The following is a 24530-nucleotide window of genomic DNA, read 5'->3' as shown; positions in this document are numbered from 1 at the left end:
AAAATAGTTAACGGCATGATATATGTGGCTGAATATTTGTTCAAATGAACTGTACAGAATAATGTAGAAGGTTACAGAGTAGATAGCCACTATATCACATATGGGAAAGTGTAATAGAAGGCTCTAGGCAGATATGTGAGTTGGTGAATAAGCAGCAGGCAAGGGTGGCACAGTTGAAATGGGTAAAAATAAAATGGGAAAAGTGATAGCTGGCATCACTATATACAGTTGTCAAAAAGAATGAAGCAAGGTGCTAGTAAATAACATGAGGGATAACCTAATAGGCTGCAAACCAAAACTTGATTAATTAGGCAAGAAAACAAAACTTTAGATATTCTATTCATTGCAAAGTTGTTTAATTTCAAGTGTGCACACAGGAGAGATGAGTCTAATCTAATAACCACAGAAATTTATGACAAGGTCTTTTGCCTCTTGAGCACAATGACTGACACTGAGAAGAAAATGGTATACATCAGATTATCATTACAAAGATTACTTAATATTTTGCTATATTGCATATTTTCTTTTTCTTAATCACAATCAAGTTTAGTCAATTGTGTTTAGGTCTATGGTGCATCAGAGGACCACAGTGCTTACCTAAATTTAGAAATAGCATAAAGATGCTCATTTCCTATACATCATTTTTATATATGTTGTGATAATATCAGATATCGAGCCACAAAGTGTGTCGGGGGAACCAGCCGGCCCCATTTAATCCATAGTAGTAATGGGAGATAAGTATCCAAAATGATCAGCACCCAAAGATGCTAAAATTGCAGAATAAAGTAATGGTCTGTCTCAGTCGCTGGATGTTGTTGATCTCACTGCCTCCTTCAGGTCCCTGATGGTTTTATAGCGCTACTTCCCAAAAGGGAAAGGTCCTAATGATTTGGACCCAGAAGTGATGTCACTCATCTTCCGGTTACTAAATGGAAAAACAGGTTGTGTTAATAAGGGTGCCCCCTTTTGACCCAGGGTGGTATTGCTTACCTGTGTCGAGCCTTAAAGATGCCCCGTACTAGCACATGCTCATGGTACGAAAGTGTTAAGTGATAAGACAAGAGATAAGGAATTTTATTCTTCATGAATGAGAGAACTAATACTAGAGCAGTGTTTCTTAAACTATGGGTGTGATGTCTGAACTTGGGTTGCACTGAGTTGTGATTTACAATAGTATTAAATAAGAAAGTGCCACTTGTGATGGTTCGCTGCTTACAAGGGGTAAACAATCCCCTAGGATGATAATCAGTGCTGATTCTGCACTCCCCCTTTCCCCAGAAAGACAACAAGCTGTGATTTTTCAAGGGAGACCCATCACCCCTGGGCAATAATTGGTGGCAGTTCCATAAAGAGAATGGAAGACATGGAAAAGCCAAAACTGAGTTGCAGAAAAAAAAAGTTTATGAACCAATGCACTAGAGAGAATCCTTGTAATTATGAGTCAAAATACGAACAAGTGTCATTGTTTCTGTGACCCTGTATTGGGATTGTTGCTCCTTCCAGATTTGATTCCTGTCTTGCTCTAGAAGTTCTGGCCTACTGAAACACTAAATAGCAGCAAGGTGGGTAAAGATAATGGATGGATTGTTCACCCATATAAACAATTAATGGAACAAAACAGTGAACTACAGGTATGTGTTTAAAATTACTTAGGCTGACATGTCAAGTGGAAAGACTGCATGCTTTCCTATATGCATAATACTAATACAATAACTCATTGTAAGTAAGTAGATAGTTGGCTGTTTTTAGTCACACCACTGAATATTTTAGCGCTACTGACCTTAGCACCAGTTTGAGCTACAGTACAGATGCCAGATGGCCATACACTCGAAAGTACAGAATGCTGGTTGATGTGGCCAGTTTGATACTAACAGCCACTTTACATAAAAGGATACAAAAGGTTATGGAGTGTGTGGTAGGGATTGGTAGTTAATCTTTTGGCAATTTTCCATTTTATTTTGCCAGCTTGCAGACCTGGATTCTACAAAGCCTTTGCTGGAAATACAAAGTGTGCTAAATGCCCTCCGCACAGCTTCACTTTCGAGGAAGGCTCAGCTGTATGTACCTGTGAAAAAGGCCACTTCCGATCAGAGAAAGACCCCCCCATCATGGCGTGCACAAGTAAGGAGGTGGGACCTGGGGCGCCAAAATACATATCTGTATCTGTGTTTATGTGTATGTATAGGAGAAAGAGAATCAGAGAGAGAAGGTTCCCTTTTTCTATTCAAGTGGGGACCTAAAGATTTTAAACAACAGCATCTCAGACAGTTAAAGAGTACTTTTTTTGGAGGAGTGGTTCCCAAACTAAGTCCTGGGGACGACCCCCTGTGGCTACAGGTTTTTGTTCCAACCAACTTCCATTTGTCATTGGACTTCTAGCATAATTAAGTGATCCATTATTTCCCAGTTTCTATGCTTCGAGGTCAATGTAGAAATTATTTAATTATTTAATATTGGTAAATATTTATTAAAATGTACTAAGCAGTTATATGGGAAATATGTAGCCTTTTCTTACCTTAACAGCATTTTCTTCCTGATTTTCATTCTGTTTTCCAGGTTTTCTTGTTATTTGATTATTTACTAATTAGCGAGTCTGACACTGAAGTCTTTGCTGCTTTCATCATCCTGGGTGTCTGCTGTGCTGGTTGTTAATGGTCACTATTAGCGTCAATAAAGGGAGAAAACTACACAAAAAACGGGACAATAATAGGAAAACAACAAAAGAGGATTAAGCATATACTGTAATGCTTTAGAAAAAAACAGAAATATTTCTAAATGTATTATAAATGTAAAAACCTTACTGTCATGCTTTTCTGAATGCAGAATAAGAGAAGAGAAAAAAAGACCAGCTAATTAAATGAGATCACTTGTTATTGATTATTATCTCTGCTTGTGAATGTGGTTGGAACAAAAACCTGAAGCCACAGGGAGTCCCCAGGACCGAGTTTGGGAACCACTGGTCTAGGTGAAGTGACATAGTGAGAACTGCATTATAACCAAACCTACTATTCCTTCCTTATAATTAGCCCTTTTAAATTCAATAAACATTTACAGTTCACACTCACTGCCATCCAGAGGGGAAAAAGTTATAATTATACCGGGAAGAGAATGGAAAGTAAAGATCTGTATGTTCAGATGCACTTATATTGCGACCTGACCAGCTTCACTGTCTCTGAAGTAAACATAAAGTAAGTGAGGTCCTCACTTAGCTTCTTCCAATTATTCACTGCATTATTTCAACAAATGTTTTACTACTAATGAAAACTGATTTTTTGGATCATTTTGGTCCCCATTTGAATAGCTCAAAAGGAATCAGCATCCAGAATATGTGCTTGCATGTTCAAATTTCTGTGTATAAGTATCCATATTAGAGTGAATCAATGATTGAGTTTACAGGTTGTGTGAACAATGTATATTATAGGGGCATTTGCCTTTTTTATTCATGCTGGAGCATGACAGTTTTTATTATTTAATTTAGGATGGTATACTGCTGTCTAACAACTCCTGAAATAGAGCTCAATTTCCCTATGAGAGTTTTTTTCTAGTACTCTGATTTTATCTCCAAATGCTGGTCCCATATGAGTGGGTGAAGGCATGCACATGAATATGTCCTGCAATGGACAGAGGGATAGCTCTGGAGATGCATTTATTGTTGCCAGATTTAGCTCCAAATCTTAATTTGGTTCTATGGCATACATAATTAATTAGCTGTAGAGAACTCTCTTACTTAGAATATGTATAAGGAGACAAAATGTATCATACACAGATACACACTGAGTCATTTGCATATCCAAAGCCATGCCTCCTTGTTCTTCTGACCAGCATCACACAGAACAGCCTCTTTTCATGACACATGCAGACTTAAATGCTGTGTGTGAAAGTCTGCTGCAGTTCCACTCTGATCTGTTCCCTCTGAGTGTCAGCTCCCTACTACTATAAGTACACACCAATTAAGGTTTTTTTCTCATCAGACCCCATGTGCACCTGCACAATGCAGGGAATTGAAGTCTTGTTGGTAGGACAGCTACAGGTTCTTAACAAAATGGATTTGATTATAAAACAATGAAAAATAACGTGCCCTACTTGTCTAACAAAACTGATGACTTCACTTACTCGTTTTTACGGAGCAGAGAAAATGCATCCACATTAAGAATTACAAACTGGGAGCAAAATGTGGTGAGCCTCACTCTTTTCCCATCCTAAATGCTGTCAGTTTCATGGTATCAGCACTCACCATTGCATTCTTCATCATTAATGAGATGATGCTTCAAACAGACAAGCACTAATGCCTGCCAGGGGCTCAGATTTATTTGTTTCCTATGAAGGTATCCTTGTTTTCTCCACTCCTCTTGATTTAAAGGACTCATTCCTATTTCTTGCTGATGGGCTGCTGCCCCTCAAGCATCACACCCCATCCAGCCTGAAAAGAGCTGTCTGTCATCCACCATATATTCTCAAATATTCAGTAATGGGCAAAGAGTGATTTATAATTTCCCAACATCTTTACAAAGTTTATTTTAGGAATCCTCACAATTTAGATTTTCAGGCTTTCAGGAGCTCTATGAGAATACATTGTGCGTCCCAGACCCCACATGAATGACTTATTTTACACATTTTTATATATTATGTATGGATGTGAGAATGAGGGTAAATTTTTAATACTCGTAAGCTTGTACAGTATATATGGATATGAGTGTGGTTACAATAGATGGGATGAATGTCTTTTCCCTATTGTATATATTGTACATAGGAAACCACAAATATACATACTGTATGTACAGTGACTTTAAGCCACGGGTGTCGAACTCCGGTCCTGGAGGGCCGCAGTGGCTGCAGGTTTTCATTCTAACCTTCTTCTTAATTAGTGACCAGTTTTTGCTGCTAATTAACTTCTGTTGCCATCATTTTAATTCACTTGACTCAGGCTCCTTTGTTGTTTCTTTTTCCTTAATTAGCAGCCAAATAATAGTGAGACATAAAACAAGCCACCTCATGACCAGCTCACCCATGCCCATCACATAATCTCTGAAAATAAAGAAAAGGTGATGGTCTCGGTGAGGTTGATCTCTCAGGTCACCAAAACATTTTGATGGTGTTCTTAGAAAAAACAGAAAATCAACAGTTTTGGAAATGTCTGCTGTGGCAAAATGAGAGCAGCAACAAGCTGTAGAATTAAATAACAGCTTTAATTAACAACAAGAATTGGCTTCTCATTAAGAAAGTGATTGTAGTGAAATTGGTTGATGTTTGAAGCCCCAGTTTAGCTGGTCATCTGTTAGCTCATTTCACATCTCATTTCTGCTTGGCTGTCATTTAATGAAGAAAGGAATCACTTCAGAGGGCTGAACTCTTCTGACAGGGCTTTTAAAGTGATGGGGAAAAAGTTAATAAGCAGTGAAAACTCGTCACTAATTAGGAGAAGGGTTAGAATGAAAACCTGCAACCACTGCGGCCCTCCAGGCCCGGAGTTTGACACCTCTGCTTTAAGCCAATGTAATAGACCCATCTTGCAGGTTAATATAATTTTTGTTTCCAACACTTTAGAGCACATTTGTACACACTACACATCCAAAAATGCACACACATTCTTATACCTTGTTTGAGCAAAACAAAAAACTTTGACTATCTGTCATCTCTGTATGGGCACAAACCGCTGGTATTTCTAGACAATACAAAGACATTCTCTATTACATGTGAGCATTGATGTCTAAGGTGACCATACATTTATTGTTTCTCATAACAATGCCAATGTATGTTTCCCAATTTATTCTTAAAAAATATTTGTTTCATATTTTAGACATGACTAACTTCTGATTGCATTAACTTAGGGAAACATGGCGTAGTCATCAGATAAAGACAGACAATCATCTCTAGCTAAGTAAGGTCACTTTAAAACTCTGTGTCTGTAAATTATAGCCCAGCTGTCAGGAACATTGCCATCTGGTTTTAATATGAAATTTCAAACTTTGATGTAAGTGGTTTGCTTCCTGTTAGGTAATTTGCTTTCTTTTTTGTTGTTATTGCTGGTTTGAGATGCATGTCATCTACAGTGCATTAATGATGCAGCATGCTATAATTTGAGTGGTTATTTCTAGTTCTCTGTTGTAAGTTGTAATGGGTAAAATATACAGTAGTGCATTCTAATACAGGTATAATACCATAAAATTGTAAAATATGAAAATGTAATTACACTTATGAATCAATATAAAAAACGTAATCAAGCATCTTACCCCCAAGTCACCCAACCAAACAAGACTAGAATACTCTGATCCTGTATTCGTTCAGAGAGACACTGATCACCTTATGTATACAGTGAATCCATAGTACAGGTTTTATAGTTGTTTTACCACTAGTATGGGCAAGCAGGAAAAGGCAAGTCTGAAGACAGAAGATATCTGGTTTTAAATAACAATCTTTCTCTTCTGCCTCTAAAAGCCAATTCCTTTTAGCAAATCTTACAGAATTCTAATTATTAAAATGCACAATCCTTATCATTTTGTTGAACTAGGATATAAACTTTAAGATGATTTGAAAAGTGCTGACTGGTAACTTAGCAGAGGGCTAGAGGAAGGGGGTTGTGTATTAGGAGTGAGGAAGGATTAGAATCTGCAGACAGAAATGTTAATCTTTATTTGCCATATGCCATAATTTCGAAGCACTTCTTACTCTTGGTTTAACCATCAACGTATAGTAAAGGAAATTAACACAAAAGACAACATGATAAAATTCAGGAAAAAAATTGTGTTATCTAGCAGTCCTGATATGAGACACCAATGTGTTTGTCATAGCTATAGTAACAACACTGCTTTGTTTTCTCAGGACCGCCTTCCGCTCCACGAAACGTGATGTTCAACATCAATGAAACCTCTCTGTTTCTTGAATGGAGTCCACCAAATGACACAGGAGGCAGGAAGGACCTGACCTACAACGTGGTGTGCAAGCGGTGTGGGCCGGAGCCCCGGCAATGTGAGATGTGTGGGAGCAGCCTGCGCTTTGTCCCACACCACCTGGGCCTCACCAACGCATCAGTGACTGTGCTGGATTTTATCCCTCAGGCCAACTACACCTTTGAGATTGAGTCTCTGAACGGAGTCTCAGCATTCAGTTCATCCCCCAAGTCAGTGGCAACTATCACCATTCCCATTGATCAAACTGGTAAGTACCATGTGATAATCAAATGTTACCACTTGACTAACATACTAATAGCTTTAATAAATTGTTTGGATTCTATGCAAGCGATAATATGTGTCTCTTGTTTCTTTGGATGTCACCATCTGTTATAAATTGTCAGAACTGTCTGTAATACAAGCATCTAAGTAGGATGTTTCAGGAGAAATACTCTTTAGATCATAATTACAAGTAGGAAAGTTAATTTTGTTACCCTTATGTCTGAGTTATGATGTTTTACATTGACATCTCTTCTTACATATAGGCGATTTTGCAGTCTCCTAGTGTGTCTTTTTTACTGTTTGTTTTTGGACATAAACAAATACGATCTTTTTAGTTACCTTTGAGAAGAACTGAAATTCGGAATAGATCGAAAGCCAGTTAAAATTCAAAGAATACACATAGGGAAAAATGGTTCAAGTCATTGCATTCTCTTTCAACTATAAACCTTTAAGAAGAATTTAAAATACTCAATTAAAAATTCAAAAATAGCATGTCAGCATCTCAGAAGGCTATTGGCAAATTAAACACAGTAAATAGCCATTAATACATAGGAAATTCACATCACTGATATGCTAAGATTGCTTCTTTTTTAAATTTATTATTTATTTTAAATTTTTATTACATTTTTTTCATTTTCTGGGATGATTTTTGCATTTAAAATCATAGTTATTATGGGTTTTGCCATGATTAGGATTCATGAATATTGTAAAAAGGCCTCCAAAATAAGCCCCAAAAGCAGTCCAGGGGCCTTATGTATAAACGGTGCATATGCACAAAAATGTTGGTATGCTTGTTTCCACTCACACTTTGAGATTTATAAAAACTAAACTTGGCATAAAGCCACACACATTTTCACAGCAGCCTCACCCCGTGTGTTTCTGCTTGGTTTTGCAAACTGGCAGCATTCAGCGTCAAAGCATTGCTACTGTTTCTGTGTGGTCTTCCTTTTTTTCAGGTTCACATCAATGACGCTGGCTTTATCAAATACATCTAAATTAATCGCATATTGTTTACAAATTTAATTCACTCCATTGTAATTATTCTGTAAAATTATAATGGTGCACAGAATGGCCAAACTATTCCAACTACCATAGCTGCTTTAGCGTTGTCAGAAGACATTGCAAATGAGAAAAATTAAAAGAGAGCTCATATTAATAGATGCTGACAACTGGGATCTAAGTCGATTTCAATTTCCAAGAGCTATACTCTTGGTGCTGTGTACTGAACTGGCGCTGGCTTTACAAAGGCAGACTCTGAGGAATTGCGCTCTACCTACTCCTTTGTAAGTTCTGTCCACCCTTGCATTTTTAGCCACAGGAGCTTTTCAATGTAAACTTGCTGACCAATTGGTCATTTCACAAACGTCACTGAGTCGCACCATGCTAACTGGGATGGTATTATCCACTTATCATCCAAATATATAAGATTTCCTTACACTGTGGTTGAACTGGCAAACACGAAAGTGCAATTTGCAGCCACGTCCGGTTTTCCAAATGTAATCGGAGCGGTCAGCTGCACGCATATTGCTATTGCAATGATGCTGGACAGGTTACATCAGACAGGGATGAATCACCAAAAGAATGAGCTGGCATTACATCATCTATAGCAGGAGAGCTTATAAAAATGGCAGCTATGCACAGATAGTGAGTCATCTCAAAGAGCCACATAAAGAGCAGAGAATCTATCCATCGTGGCGCTGACACTACATTATAAAGGCACCTTCAGAGAATGAATATGCCTATGTAAATAGAAAGCATTTCCACTCTATTAATGTACTGCTCTATAGTTCACAGCAAGTGTGTCGCATTGTGCAAGCATGTAGCATGCTGCAATAATGTGGCACACAATCGTGGCTTGTCCATACCTGAAGAGATGAAGGAGACAACCAAAGAAAATCTTTAAAAGTAAATGTATGAAAATTTCAAAATGGAAAATGAAAGGCAAAAGGGATTTGCCTATAAAGACTGTCTAAAGCAAACAAGTCCAAATTCACAGTCCAGTAAACAGTAATCCCAAAAACAGAAGTAAGGAATCCAGAAACCAGAATTAACAAATAAAAGCAATATTTACACATTCCAATAATACACAAACTATGAACCACTAAGGGACTCGCTTCCCAGCCTGTATTTATCAACTAAGAGTGGTCTGTTAGCCATAACATAAGGGTGGTCCTGGCTCTTGTGTTCCATCCATCATACATAGATAATTTACTATATAATAAACACTAAGGTCTTTGTGAGTTCTGATTGGCCAACCTGACACACAAGGAGGAGTAAAGCCATAGGAGCCACACTGAGAGTCTTAGTGGCAGGCTTTACAGGAATGTGCTTAAAAGAGAGGAATGCCAATCCAGAGAGGTTGAAATACATGAGGATACAGAGAAAAGGCGCAGCAGGTACATATAGGGCAAGAGATATGTATTTTTAAATTTATTGTATTACCTGTCTATTTGATGGAAAATGGAGCTAGTAAATAATAAACAGAACAATATTAACAAAAACTGCATAAACAATTGAAACATAGTTAAAACTAAGTAAAGAAGACACAAAACAGAAAAAAATCACATAAAACAGCTTTTTTGAAAGTTTTTGGGGTTACTGAATTAATTTTCAATGTTATCTTTCTTAAATTTATGGTAATTATCAAGGAAATTTTTTTTTTTCACAGGCTGGCATAATGATGTGAGACATATGATATCAGTGTCACAACAACATAAAAAGTCACCCCAGATGTTCAGAGTCATGTGGGATTAGGAAAATAGCAATGAACCTTACGTTTACAGTTGCTTTTCGTGTTTATTCCAGTTAAAAACTATTTTTGGGACAAACTTCTACTATGATTTAGGGTTTTGCCTTTAATTTGGCAAAAAGATAGGTTTGATTTTGAAACATGCTTATTCTTCTGGTCCCTTTATTTTCCATTTGCTCTGCAGAACACATTTACAGATTATTATGCCATCTACATTGGCATCATAGTAAGAGAGGTAAAAAAGGAAAGGGAAGAGAAGTTAACAGTTGACCTGTAAGCATTGAGTTGACAATCACAGAACATAAACTATGACAATCACTTTTTCAATAAAGTTCAACCTAAACAAAACACAGAAACATGGAAATCATAATTATCATTAGTTTTGTAAATCTTTAAATTCAGTTGATTACTAAATGGTAGAATGAGAACTTCTACTTATGTTATATTTGTATAGTCATATGACTACTTGATGTTGACTCCAGAGCTAGAGTGATAGATTTTATATTTGAGAAGCCTAAAGCACAAATCAGGTGGGTACAATTAAATAAGAGAGGAGTTGTAATGTTACTGACTAGTTGTAGTAATTTTCTTTACTTGCTCCAAGTGCAATTATTAGCTGCTTTATTACTGATTGTGGATAATTTCAAAGCATAAATAAAAGTACTTAAAGTATTCTAGCATGGAATGTTGTTCCTTTGCATGAGAACCCCAGAGCAGTTAACTTAATTATTCTTGACCCTTCTATGCTACTGGAGAACATGAAAGTGATGCTCTCCACAGTTGTCCCACCTTATGTCTGAAGGCAGGCAAAAAAACCACCATCCCTAACTGTGCCAGCACTTGAGATAATACTTGAGTTGAGCTTTAGTAAGAGGGCACTGGAAAACAGAATGATTGTTCTCAGTTTGCCACTAAAGCTCATGTAGAGCCTGAAATGAAGAAAGGCCTCAAGACTGGTATAATTGGAAGTATACAAGGGTCAGTGGTAAAGAGTCAAGCTTCTGAAGCTGTTCAGCAGATATATTAACAGGGAGGTGTTTAATACTTTACTGATATTATTTACTTTTTTGGCGCCTTTATCCAAATCAGCTTACAACATATGAGATACAATTGGTTACATTTCACTTTTCAGTTGGAACGCAGGCAGGTGAAATGACTTACTCATTGTCACATAGTGTCAATATCTGGATATGAACACATAATCTCAGGGTTTGAAGTCCAAAGTCTTAACTACTATGCCACGCTGAAAAGTTTTCTAACTTAATTCATTAAAATTACATAAACCAGTATTAGACATTTGCTGCACTGAAGGGCATCCAAGAGCAATTTTTGCAGAATATTAGTGACATTAGTAAATATACGGAATATAAAATGACACTGAGAGATGCATATAAATGGTAATGAAAAGCTTTCAAAGCCCCAAAGTAGAGGGCTACTAAAATTTAAAGGGAATGTAATTTCCATACTGTGATCAATTTTGGAAAGACTTAAACAGATGTGTATCATTTAGATGTTGAATCTGCAGAGTGGAAACATTTTGTTCAGAGGTTTTCAACAAGAAAGTCATATGCACATAATGAAATGTTCTGATTAGAGGACCATTCAGCCTAACACAGCATGTCAAATGTTATTCACTTAATGTATTTTGAACAGTATAGAACTGAGATTATTAGCTCCTCAAGCTGCTGTTTTCAGTCACTCTGGTAAATAGTTGTAATCATGGATTTACATTTCACTGTGAGAAAAATTCAAATTTATTTGTGGTAGAAACATATTGAAGAAAACAGGAAAAAGATTTGAATAGGGAAAAGTTGTCAGTTGTTACTCACCTTCCAATATACACTACTGGAGAACAGTTTTGGAATAAATCCATATTACAGCTTTTATGCAAATGTAAGATGTTCAAGTGAATAATCTGACATGGTACAAAGGTAAGTGGTAAATTGCCAGAGGACAGAAAAATAGTTTTGGTTACCAAAAACTGAAAAATATAGTTAGTTTCAGAGTTATACAAAAATACCCTTTTCAAAGAATAAATAATGGGTTACAATGGAAGTTAATTAGGCATTGATACAAACTATTCTTCCATGTGTCCCAGCTTTTGTTGATTATTTACAAACCCTCTATTTGTATAAAAGCAGTGCTGGAAAAAACTATGTTACTACACTATAAAGAGTCATTTGGATGTGTAAATTGCTATTATAATGGCAAGAAAGTCCAATAGATCATTAAAACTATTTAAAGTGTATGTCTTTCCTTTAGAGAAATTGCAAAGGATCTCAAGGTGTTAGTGAGTACAGTTTCCTACATCATCAAAAGGAACTTGGACATTTTTGACAGGAACAGGTCTGGCAGACCCAAAGCCACAACAGAATCAGTAGACAAACTTCAGAGAGTCAACAGCTCAAGTCAGCATTCTGCTGAATACTTTCCTCTTGTCCACACCTCAATATCTGCATGTTACTACAGCTTACTAAATTAATTTTGACCTGTTGTCCTTAGTTGTTAAATAATTATAGACATTTTTGGTAATTTTTATCTCCTGTAACTTGGTACTGGTATTTGGCAAGCCTTTTTGACATTTAATGTCTCTTGCAAACTCTTGTTTTAGATATCTGCAGTTACATTTTCACAAGGCAAAACTTGTGTTTGATATATTGATAATTCCTTTTTGACTGGTGAAACTGACAGATTTTTCTTACTAACTTCTACTAACTTTATACAGTACAGAGCAGTTCCACAATACCTATAATTGTACTTTGTAGTTTTAGTTCTGTGATGATGGCAGTGAAGATGATGATAATAATTAGAATGTGTGCCTTGGTTTAGATTCTAGTGTCTTGCAAATACATCAGTCTAACTAAATGGTGAACTTTGAATCTAAATTGATTTAGATTCAAGATGAGTCTATCACTTCAGCAACACATGAAAGGCGGGTATATTCTCTGCAAGCAGACATTGTCAGGGGTTTAAGTGAGCTAGGAGAAAGATGAAACTCCCAGATAGATAGACTTTTGCCATTTCAGGTCAAATATCCAATCTCCTTCACCGCACCTTGGTACTATAGAATGTCTAATGTCTACAGAAGTGCCCAGTTTGTGAATTCTAGATAGACAGACAGACAGACAGATAGATAGATAGATAGATAGATAGATAGATAGATAGATAGATAGATAGATAGATAGATAGATAGATAGATAGATAGATAGATAGATAGATAGATAGATAGATAGATAGATAGATAGATAGATAGATCAACCAATCAATAAATAAATATTATATTAAGACAAACAAATAACATGGTAAATAGAGGTCAGAGCAGAACTGAAGAACCAAAAATGACAAGAAGAGTCCTTGATCCAAAAGAAAACATGAGCAAACATATCAAAGTTGTTTTCTTAATTAATCAGAAAGCTAGGATACTCAGGTTTCCATGATAGTTTTCTACATAGTTCCAGATTAATGATATCTCACATCGTTTTCAGTCATGTGGTAGCGCCATTCTGATGGCGCCAGTCAGTTAATAATATGGCCAAAGGCATTAAAAACATCATAAAACGGAGTTGCAATAAGCAAAATTAACTTACAAAATGTCAATGAAATGATGTCACTATTATAATGATAACATGAATTATAAGATGATTAAAACCACTTTCATCAAACTGTACTGGTAATAGCCAGACAGGTTGTCCTCCCCAGTATGTGCCACAATATATTTTGCTGAGACTTTATAGCACCCTCTGGTGGCTTATAGTACTCCTTTTAAACTTATCAGACTCAAAGGGATTTGTATTAATTAGTTCTATATAGTTACTGCTTCCTGCAACCATAAAAGAGATGATACACGGGATTCCTTCACAACATCATTTTTTTCCTCCATTCATATTACTATGCTTTTAATATGTACTCAGGGTCACAGAGGGCAGGCAAAGCCTATTCTAGCACCGTCAGGTGCAAGGAAGGACAGTTTAGCATCTATCAGTAGAACTAAACTGCCTGATTCTGAGATTAAGGTAGGTCAATGTAGGTAGAGAAAACTCACATAGACAGAGGTGTAGCAGAGGCAGTGACTGAGACGATATTTGAACCCACTCTCTACAACCCTACATTTGCTTTAGCATTTTCAAATTCAAACAATTTAAAATTTATAGTTGTAAAAAAGTGTTTGAATGCTACATTTTACAAAGATGTGATCATCCAATGTGTTTTGTATAACACACATGTATTTCTCTAGGAAAGAGCATCTTTTGAAATGCATGTCAGTGTGTTTCTTAAGTGTGCACATTGAACTTTAAGTGCTATACCAGAATAAAAAAAGGGATTCATTAATAAAAATAGACATACTTCCCTTTAGGCCAGAGTTGCTTACAGCCTTTCTTTACATATATTTGTATTTATAAGTCGATTCCTTTGTATTTAAAAAATAATTAAAAAACGTTTTGAAAATATATATAATTTTTACACTAATGTCTTTATTTGTCTCTGGGGGAAATTTAGCTTTTTACAGAAGATCTTTAGATAGATAGATAGATAGATAGATAGATAGATAGATAGATAGATAGATAGATAGATAGATAGATAGATAGATAGATAGATAGATAGATAGATAGATAGATAGATAGATAGATAGATAGATAGATAGATAGATAGATTACATATGGTTTGAATACACACCAGAATAACTAAAAAGGAAGAAAATCTGAAAAAAAAACTTTTGACTTGGCAGTCACAGTCACAATGATGTATTATGCAGCTGTATTACTATTGGTATAAATGAGCCCCAGCAGTGTTTCTTGGTGCATTTCTGTTGGATGATTCATTGACTGAGAGTCCTCAGTGTTAGTGGGGAGAGGATGTGCAGCATTGTTCATAATGAGACTAAGTTTTGTTTTAATTCTCTCATTTACAATTACCTCATGGGGGTTCAGAGTACATCTCATAATTGGTACCTGGAGATCAAAAACTACAAGCATCAAAGCCAAAATGTGAGATAAAAACTGAGGTCAGAAAACACCAGCAGGAAGTTGTTAACCAAAAATTGTTTAGCAAAATAGTTTGAAAGAATTAATAGAGTAGGTTTTTCAATTCACAACTCAAATGAAAACCTGATCTTCAAGAGAACCTTTTAACCTGTTCCACTGTGGCACAACCTCAGAGGACACAGGTACATTTGCCCTAACAACAGGACCTCCAAAAGGGCAGTGAGCATAATACAATGTAACTAAAAGACGGAAAATATATTACACAAAATTTTAAACTATGTAAACAAAGGAGAATTGCCACAACTGGATGTTAGAATCAAACTTAGTGACTCAAAATAAATAAATAAATAAATAAACAAGTGTCTGATTACAATCAATACAGAAAATGGAACTTAATCCTAACAGTAGGGGCCAGCCCTGCATCAAGGTCAAGTCCGTGAAGAATGCTATCAGTTATACAGTTACTCACTCTCAATATCCATTTAGTCTAACCTACATGTCTTTGGGATGTGGAAGTAACTGGAGTACCTCAAAGAAAATCCACATGAATCTGTTGAAGTGATGTTACCAGCCCAGCACATCACAGCATAGAAAATCACACTGGCTATCACAGAATTATAGAAGATGTGATAGATAGATAGATAGATAGATAGATAGATAGATAGATAGATAGATAGATAGATAGATAGATAGATAGATAGATAGATAGATAGATAGATAGATAGATAGATAGATAGATAGATAGATAGATAGATAGATAGATAGATAGATAGATAGATAGATAGATAGATAGATAGATAGATCACTTGATGTTTGTGCTACTGACTCTATCATAAAAAACTATACATTCCAGTTTATATGCTGTCTCCCAGCATAGTCCCAAATCTTCCCATTCTAGAGCACTGATTCCCATAAGTCCTCACATTCTAGTTTGCCCAGTGAGTGTAATTATGTCACTCTGCCAGTCACAGCATTCTCAAATAGAGGTGGTAAAGGGGTGGACGTCCACAACCATTGACTTAAAAGGTCCTTCCACCATCCAAACCCTTCTTGGATTCCACAATCTGTACTCCCTCTTCAAACACAAACACATAAAAGTATAAATGTATACATTTTTAAATATTTTAATAAAGGAACACACAAAACTCTTATTTTTTACTCATGATGAAATTAATGATAAAGCAGATGCACTATTTGTAATTGGAGGCATGCCCATCCTGCACTAACTACATCATCAATTACAATCTAAAAGTTATTGTGGAATATTGCATATCTAAACTAGGAAAAAAGGTAGCTGGTGGAAAAATGGTGAGCACAAGCAGCGTTAGTGACATACTACTACAGTGGTCACCAGAAAAGAAAAATAAGGCAGAGCCAAGTGTAGCACTTAAGGGTTTTTTTGACAAATTCATTGCAAAAACAAGAAGCTAAGAAGAGAAGGACATAGGTGATGATCTTGACTTTAAGTATGCTAGTGAGACACCCAAAGATAGTGATAACATTAGCATAAAATTAGCAATATCTGTGCAAGCCAGTTAGGTAGCTATTTCATCACCTAACTGCTACTCCCTCCCACCATCACACCACATGAAAATCCTGCAGCACTCGTCCTGTGATAGACTCCCCACTCCGTCACACTGCAACACCAACAACACTCACCCTGTGTGATGACCTTGCTGCCAGTTCAGACATAGTGTGTTTGTTTCTGTAACACTTAATGTTAAACTATTGTAAACTTTCTGGCGGCTTCCAGGACACAATGTCACTTTTAATTTAAGTTGCATTTTGAAAATCGGTGTCTTGCATCCATATGCCTTTCTCTTGGATAATATGGGTGGGCACCATTAATGACTGTCAGGTGGCACTGACCAGGAGGAAAATCAGCATTTTCTACACAAATGTGGTAAATGAGTGAGCATCTGCTACTTGTACCTTGGCAGCCACTAGTTTCTTTTTATCTACTGCTTTGCTGTGTGAGGAGACAGATTGGCCAGCATCAACAAGAACCCTATTTCCTGCCAAATTCAATCTCTAAAACTTGCAAGATAAAACTGTTCAAGGAGAATTTTTATATAATTGTAAAGCACATACGTAGTCTGGTATTTAATTCTAACTTTGAATCTAAAATAGTGCACAGCATGCTAGGCTTTACAGCAAAAGTGTACTTAATAAGAACAATTCAAATTAAAAATTAAATGTATAGTTTTTGTTACAAATTCTTATTTTTGAAACATTTTTATAATGTATAATGTAATATAAACGTATATATTACAATGTATCTTTTTAAAAATTTAGTGCCACTCAATGTAATGTCCTGGTCCACTTCTTCATCAAAATAATGAACTCATCTTTCTAAGAGAAGCCTAATACAAATGATTTACTCTAAATAGCCCTTACTAATCTCTCTATTATAAAAAAAATCCTGTGGGATGGAATGACTAGGAGATGATACGTGATCTTCACGTTAAGATCATGGAAGATAAATAAAAGACCCGCGAGACGAAAGAGAATGGCCACGGAGCGTCTAGCGGGGATATAGAATATGAGATTCTTGCAAGACACGTCCTACTTACAAGCAATATCAGAGCACGGCCAGCAAAAAAATCAGTAGTGTAAAGGCACGCAGCACACACAGATCCAGGGGTCTCATATAAAGTGTATAAAGGACAATACGTTATAAATAAAACGTTGATGACTAAAAGACCGGTGTAACTGAAAAAATAGCAGGACAAAGCAAGATCAGAAATAAAAGGCAAAGAGCAGAAAACAAAGTCTTTTCGCCTTCGCATCATTCAATGCACAAAACGTAGATTTACACAATAATGGACCATATGCTATGAGAATCTGTGGTCCCGCAACAGTTAAGGCAACAACAAGTTTAATTTCAAAGAAAACACAGTTCGGTCAGGTGTATATTTATGATCATGGAGAAGCAATCACAACGCGAGCAGCAGAGACATGAAGTGGCAAAAAGGACAACGGCTGTACAGGCTTTAAAATGATCGACGGGCAGCATGACAGCAGCTGCCTCTCCCCCCCTTCAAAATGTGAGCAGCGTTATATGTCCTGCAAGAAAGAGATTTAACCACACCCAGGGCCAGAAATAAAGGACAATTATTGTTTTTACAATGTCACGCGAGACAAGGCAGTGAGCCATCATTTAAAACAAGTCCACAGACATCTAACCTAGCAGTTGATGGATTGCTTTTGGCAGACATGCATCATGTGCTCCCAGCTCTTAAAACAACGACATGCGACAAGCAGAACAAGCAGCTCGCCAGCAGCAAAAAGACAGCAGATGAGCCGACGGTATATCCTTAGCGTGCGTTCAGCCGCCCCCTCCCCCCCCCCTTCACAACGCAAGCAGCGTTATACGTCTTGCGAGAAAGAGATGTAACCAAGCACAGGGCCAGAAATAAAGGACAAGTATTGTTTTTACAAACGTTTTTAAAGTAAAAGTGAAAATAATGCATACAGTATGTAACAATTCCCATAAAAATAATCTCTAAGTTGTATATCCGGTAAACCAAACACGGGGGTGGGCAAGCGAAGCGAGAAGGGGCAGAGCCCCCTAGACTAGATAAATATTTAACTGAACTGTTACTAGATACACATAGTGATTGTTAACTCTACTTTTCAACTTATATGTATCTCATATCTCCAGTTATTATAACGTTGGAGGTGGTTGTAGAACAAGAATTAGTCTAAGTCCCTGCTAATTATAACAATATCTGCCTGCTTCTTACTACATTTTTGCTTTTTGTTTGTTGCCTGGAATTGAGCAGAATTAATATTCAATTGGGGCACAAATAGTCCACCATATGCATTTAAACTGAGATGTCCCATGGCTCAAATATTAGCATCTGCTAGACACTATATAAAGAATATCATATGTGTTGGTATTTTGATTATTTGCTGTTGTAACTGTCAGTCCAATAGAGCACCTTTGAGACTGACCTCAAATTTGCAGAGGTAGAGCGTCATATGAAAGATTTGCCAGAGTGTTTCAGGGGGTTCCTTTTCATAATTCTGTCTGCTAAGTTAACATTTTAAGAAAAACATGGATATCATCTCAAACACTGTGAGTTTAGTTTAACATTGAAGGTGGTGCTTTAGTCTGCCAAGCACGAAATATACTCAGCTGTGAGACTAAGCTGTGCCTTCAACACAAACCTCAGGGAGAAGCCAGCTATGATTCTGTCTCTCTTTGTCTTACAGGCCCTTCATTGATTGGAGTGGTGAGGAAAGATTGGGCCACCCACAGCAGCATCGCTCTGTCCTGGCAAGAACCATTGCAACCCACTTTAGCTGTCCTGGACTACGAGATCAAGTACTATGAGAAGGTATCAAACTGACAGGTGGGCCGTAACCAGTAGAAGAGCCAGCCAGTGGCTCATTATCCTAGTACTGTATCTTGTTCTACTTTATTGTTTCTCTGGCAACACAGCTGGTAAAAAACAGCTCTCCATCTGCTGTTTATACCAGGGAATTTTATGCTTATATAAAACAATTTATTCTCCTGTCCAATATATGTACCAGAATATCTTAGAAGGATAACGTAATATGCTCTCTTGCTCACATAGTCATGTAAACAGTATTCAAACAAATTGCTACAACGCAATCCACTAAAACTCAAATGCAGACAATGTATACCTTTATGAAAAAAATCTCCAAATATCAGAGAACACAATGAACATAAGGCACATCCTTTGATCCATATCCTGCAAATGCTACCTTATTACCTTGTATTCACATATAATATAAATATCTTGCTGACAAGAAATCAGCTGTTTACACTTATAAACTGTGATAGGAGAAGAGGTTCTCATGGTAGCCCTCTGCGCTAAGACAAACACCCGACTACTGGAACATCAGAACAAATTTGACAAGAAGAGGCCATTTATCCCAACAAGCTCACCAATCCTATTGACCTAGATTCTCCAAGACAGTACTAAGTCAAGATCTGAATATTTCTAATGTCCTATTCTCTACCACACTGCTTGGTACTTTATTGCATGTGTCTGTGGTTCTTTGTGTAATATTTGTGAGACATTTGCCTTAAACAAAAATCCCTGTGTTCTTGTTGTAGAATTTATTTTAATGCAGCAGCAGAAAACCACTATATTAATGTTCTCCATCCATCCATTTTCCAACCCGCTGAATCCAAACACAGGGTCACGGGGGTCTGCTGGAGCCAATCCCAGCCAACACAGGGCACAAGGCAGGAACCAATCCCGGGCAGGGTGCCAACCCACCGCAGGACACACACAAACACACCCACACACCAAGCACACACTAGGGCCAATTTAGAATCACCAATCCACCTAATCTGCATGTCTTTGGACTGTGGGAGGAAAGCGGAGCGCCCGGAGGAAACCCACGCAGACACGGGGAGAACATGCAAACTCCACGCAGGGAGGACCTGGGAAGCGAACCCAGGTCCCCAGATCTCCCAACTGCAAGGCCGCAGCGCTACCCACTGCGCCACCGTGCCGCCTATTAATGTTCTTTATAATTTAAAAAAACATTCATGTTACCTCTTATTCTTCATTCATTTAAACTGAAACGTTTCAACTCCTTCATCCTTTCCTGCTAGATCATACCTCACAGTCCTGGAATCAGTCTAATCACTATTCTCTGGACTTCTCTAGTGCCGATATGTAGATCAAAATTGTACACAGTTCTTCACATGAGGCCACACTAGTGTGTTATATAAAATTAAAGCATAAAGTTCCTTTGACTAATATTTCACACATCAGACTGCATAACCTAACATCTTATTAGCCTTCCTGATTGTTTCTATATACAGTCTTGATGCTGGTAGTGAGTAGTTCAACTACAATTTATAAGTACATCTCATAAGATGTACTTTCAAGTTTCAGGCCCCACATTGTTTTTTCAAATACAACATTTTTACTTTTTACATGTAATACATTTGCTGCCACAAATCTGCCCAAGCCTATATGTTGTCAATGTCCCTCTGTAATAATTCTTTTGACACTATATTATCTGCTTTTACTGACAAAAATGAAACAAATTTATGGTCTCTCTGGACCTCATTAAATGACTGTTGAACTTCAGTATATTTGGTGTGGTGGTTCACCCACATGCCAAGTATGATTCCACATTAAAGCACTCCATATCACACCTCATTGTCTTGCTTTTTTCAGGCCCAGGTGTCTGTTCCACCAGTTTTACCTCACACTACTCCTTCTTCTGTATTTTATAAACTACTGACCATTAAAAACCTTTAAATTTCATCTCCGGATCACTTTCAGCAAAGTCTGAAATATCTCTAGGGTTAGGGACGGTAGACCTACATTTGCTCCAGAAACATCAGGGCAGGGCTACCTGTAGTTGTTCCCAGTTTCTTGGTACCCCTGAGCTTACTGATATGATAAAACAAATTAGCCCTCCAAGAAACCCACCCCACACCTTCCTATTCTGACTTAGGAACCTTATGGACTCATTACTTTGGGGGACCATGTGGTCTTTAATTTCCCTCCTGAACTGATTTTCTTTTCTGTGAGAGATTTAGGCCCACTTGATGTGAATCAAACATCCTTAAGTATTCTAGTATGACCATTTCATACTTCTGCCCAGACCATATGCCTCTTTCTCTCTTTCCAGGCCCACAGCACCCATACTAAGCATAATACCCCAGTTTACCCCTGTGTTCCCACACGGGCTTATCTCTTTATCACTCATTGTGCTACCAAGGGTCTGCAATATGCCATCCTAATGGTGCCTTTGCTCCTGGTAACCTCTTACTGACTAGGCACCCTCCATAATTCTAAGAAAGAATCTATAATATGGAATCTTTAATGAATAGTTGTTATATTAGAAATGACAGCATCTATATTCAGTGTATCTGCCTGAAAAATAAATAATGATGTGCAGCTTGCAATCATGGGAGTTCAGCGACTATACTCAATATATTGTAGTTTTGTGGCATAAAACATCCAATGTTTAAAAAACTCTGAATGTCGTTATCTGCAGTCTTGTTTTCTGTGACTTAGAAAGATTACATTTGCAGCAACATTATAGCAATATATGATGTTGGCCTAATGTCATATATACGATAAAGGTGAAATCAGTTTGTATGGTGCAATTATCTTTAATTAAGATGGAAAAATAAACGATGGCACTGCGTTCTTAAAGCTTCAGTGTCCTACAGAGAAATATTGTCCTTTTTGTATAGTGTTAGTGTGATCTCTCCATTGAATATATGGGGGCTCTCTTTAGTTTTCTTTCTCCATCCCAAAGCCATAGAATTTAGAATCTGAATTTGAGATATCTACAAAACTGATTCATCAACTTAGTGTTAGAGATATTCAGTATTGACAAGTCAGAATGCTAATTACAGACAGCAATCATACTGTATATCTAGCATTGCAAACATTTTAGAAGATTTCCTGTGCTTGTTTATACGTACCTTTCAACAACACTGAAATGTTCACTAGTAAATATTAGACAGCCTGCAAAATCTACACAGTGTAAGTTTATTGTAATTTGTGCATAGTAAATTAAATATCTTACTTGCATTTCTCCCACATACAACATTATGTAATAAATAAATAACATCAGGCAATATATACAACCAGTAACGGCGTACTGCACAATAACATGCAGTGAATACACTTGACTTCAGCATTCCTAGTTATCATACTCTTTCTCTGTGCGTTTAGCATTCATTTGCTCAGAGGCTGATGCGCTTGCTGCTTCCTGAGCAGCTCTTCTTTTCCCCACCCTAGCAACCCGCTTCTTCTCTTCTTTCGTTATCATCTTTTCGCATTAAAACTGATTAAGTCAGTGTTTGTGTTGCAATTACTTAGAATGTTTTCCTTCATTTTTTACTTAAGCTGGCACTTGACTCTTCAATCTGCCTCAAAAATGATTTAAGATATGAAGAGGTAGGGGAAGTGATGGTGAAGATGGTAGGGATGAGAATGGCACCCGTACACATATGCTGCACGGCCGCCCTGCTGGCCGCTACTGAGAGTTGATTCTACAATAAAATAAAATAAAACAAAAAGAGGAATAACCTTTGATGTCAATCATCACCCGAAAGTGGATAGTAGACGTAACGTAGTATATGTGTACCAAATTTCATGTCAATAGATCAAACGGTTTTAGAGCTACAGGTGATTTAAAATCCTGGACAGACACACGAACAGCCACGGTAGCGTATTATATATAAAGATAAATATTTATACAGCTGTCAGCCTATGTGGCTATTGAGTACATTATGACCTGTGTCCAAAATATATATTAAATATGTGAAATGTATTTATGACTAGTCAAGGTAAGGCATCAAAATCTACAAATTAAAATAATGATCCTATAAACCTATATGATGTTAAAAGTCTTTGCCTTATAAACTCATAGTTCTAATTGTGCCTAATGAAAATGTTACATATATTTCTTGACAGTCAGAAATGAACATCTCTATTGAAAAGTCCCATAGGGTTCAAAGGGAAAAAAAAAATATTTTTCACTAATTAAAATTAAATTACAAATATATGTAACACAAATATTAACTAGTAAAAATTTAATTATAGGCATCAGTAGTACTAGGGTGTTGTACCGTGCTAGCCATTATGAATGTAGAGAAAAGCCAAACAAAATGACACATTTTATTGGCTAACTAAAAAGATTACAATATGCAAGCTTTCGAGGCAACTCAGGTACATCTTGCCTGAAGAAGGGGCCTGAGTTGCCTCAAAAGCTTGTACATTGTAATCTTTTTAGTTAGCCAATAAAAGGTGTCATTTTGCTTGGCTTTTCTCTATATTTATAGGGATCAAAAATAGTAATTACCAATAACTGTGTACATTTCCCATTTCTACTTTAGCCAGTATTTTCCTCACCTCATTGCCTTCATAGGTTTTCTTCTTTCATTTTTGGGCTGAGGGTAGGATTACATTGTGACAATTAATTTTCTTTGTTTTTATTATTAAAAGTGTGACCATTACCTTACAAATACTGGCTTTGGCCTTTTACTACGGAAAAACAATTATGTTTACAGGATATTTCCCACTTATTTCATAATTAATTTTCAAATTGGTATATGAAAAAAAATAAAATACAAGTATTTTTAATTAGAAAATGTTAAGGTTTCTTAATCTATGCTGTTCCGCATTAAAGAGTAGTATTACAACTGATCACATAAATATAATATCTGTGGGTCTGGAGAGAAATAAAGAAATCAAAGACATTTTATAGCCAACAATACCTTTGTTAGAAGAGAATTTATTCTAATGCATTGCAATTTCTGGTCTTGGCATACGCTACCCTCATGGGTATAAGAATAATAATTTAAGGTACAATTTTAATCAATTCCATCTTTTAAATTGATTGAGTCCTTATAAATACAATTTATATATATTTCGCAACATGCGCTGCTGGACATTTGATTCTTTTTTAATGACTTTCTCTGACTAATAGGCGCTGGGAGAGGCTGGTTTCTGCTTACTGGGCTCAAACGCCTTGACTTGAATTGCTCAAACAATGATGAAACTTTTTTCATTACTGCAGTTCCTGCAGACATTTTTGTTAATATAGCAATACATAGCTTGGTGTACAGTTCAAAACTTACAGTATATATAAATGAGCACTTAATGTTCAGAC

The 24530-nt window shown here is 36.7% G+C and overlaps 1 protein-coding gene across 3 annotated transcripts in view; it reads left to right on the top strand.

Moving 5' to 3' along the window:
* epha6 (eph receptor A6) overlaps window positions 1-24530 on the top strand; it is a 364797-nt gene that overhangs the window by 289844 nt on the left and 50423 nt on the right. For all 3 annotated transcript variants that reach the window (XM_051927201.1, XM_028799848.2, XM_051927202.1), the window contains exons 4-6: window positions 1966-2121; window positions 6820-7155; window positions 19119-19243. In XM_051927201.1, coding sequence (XP_051783161.1) covers window positions 1966-2121; window positions 6820-7155; window positions 19119-19243 — 617 coding nt within the window. The remainder of the gene's footprint in view (window positions 1-1965; window positions 2122-6819; window positions 7156-19118; window positions 19244-24530) is intronic.

This window comes from Erpetoichthys calabaricus, chromosome 4 (assembly GCF_900747795.2).
Source record: "Erpetoichthys calabaricus chromosome 4, fErpCal1.3, whole genome shotgun sequence".
Taxonomy (NCBI): domain Eukaryota; kingdom Metazoa; phylum Chordata; class Cladistia; order Polypteriformes; family Polypteridae; genus Erpetoichthys; species Erpetoichthys calabaricus.
The sequence above is the reverse complement of the archived record's forward strand: the minus strand, read 5'-3'. Positions and strand labels throughout refer to the sequence as shown.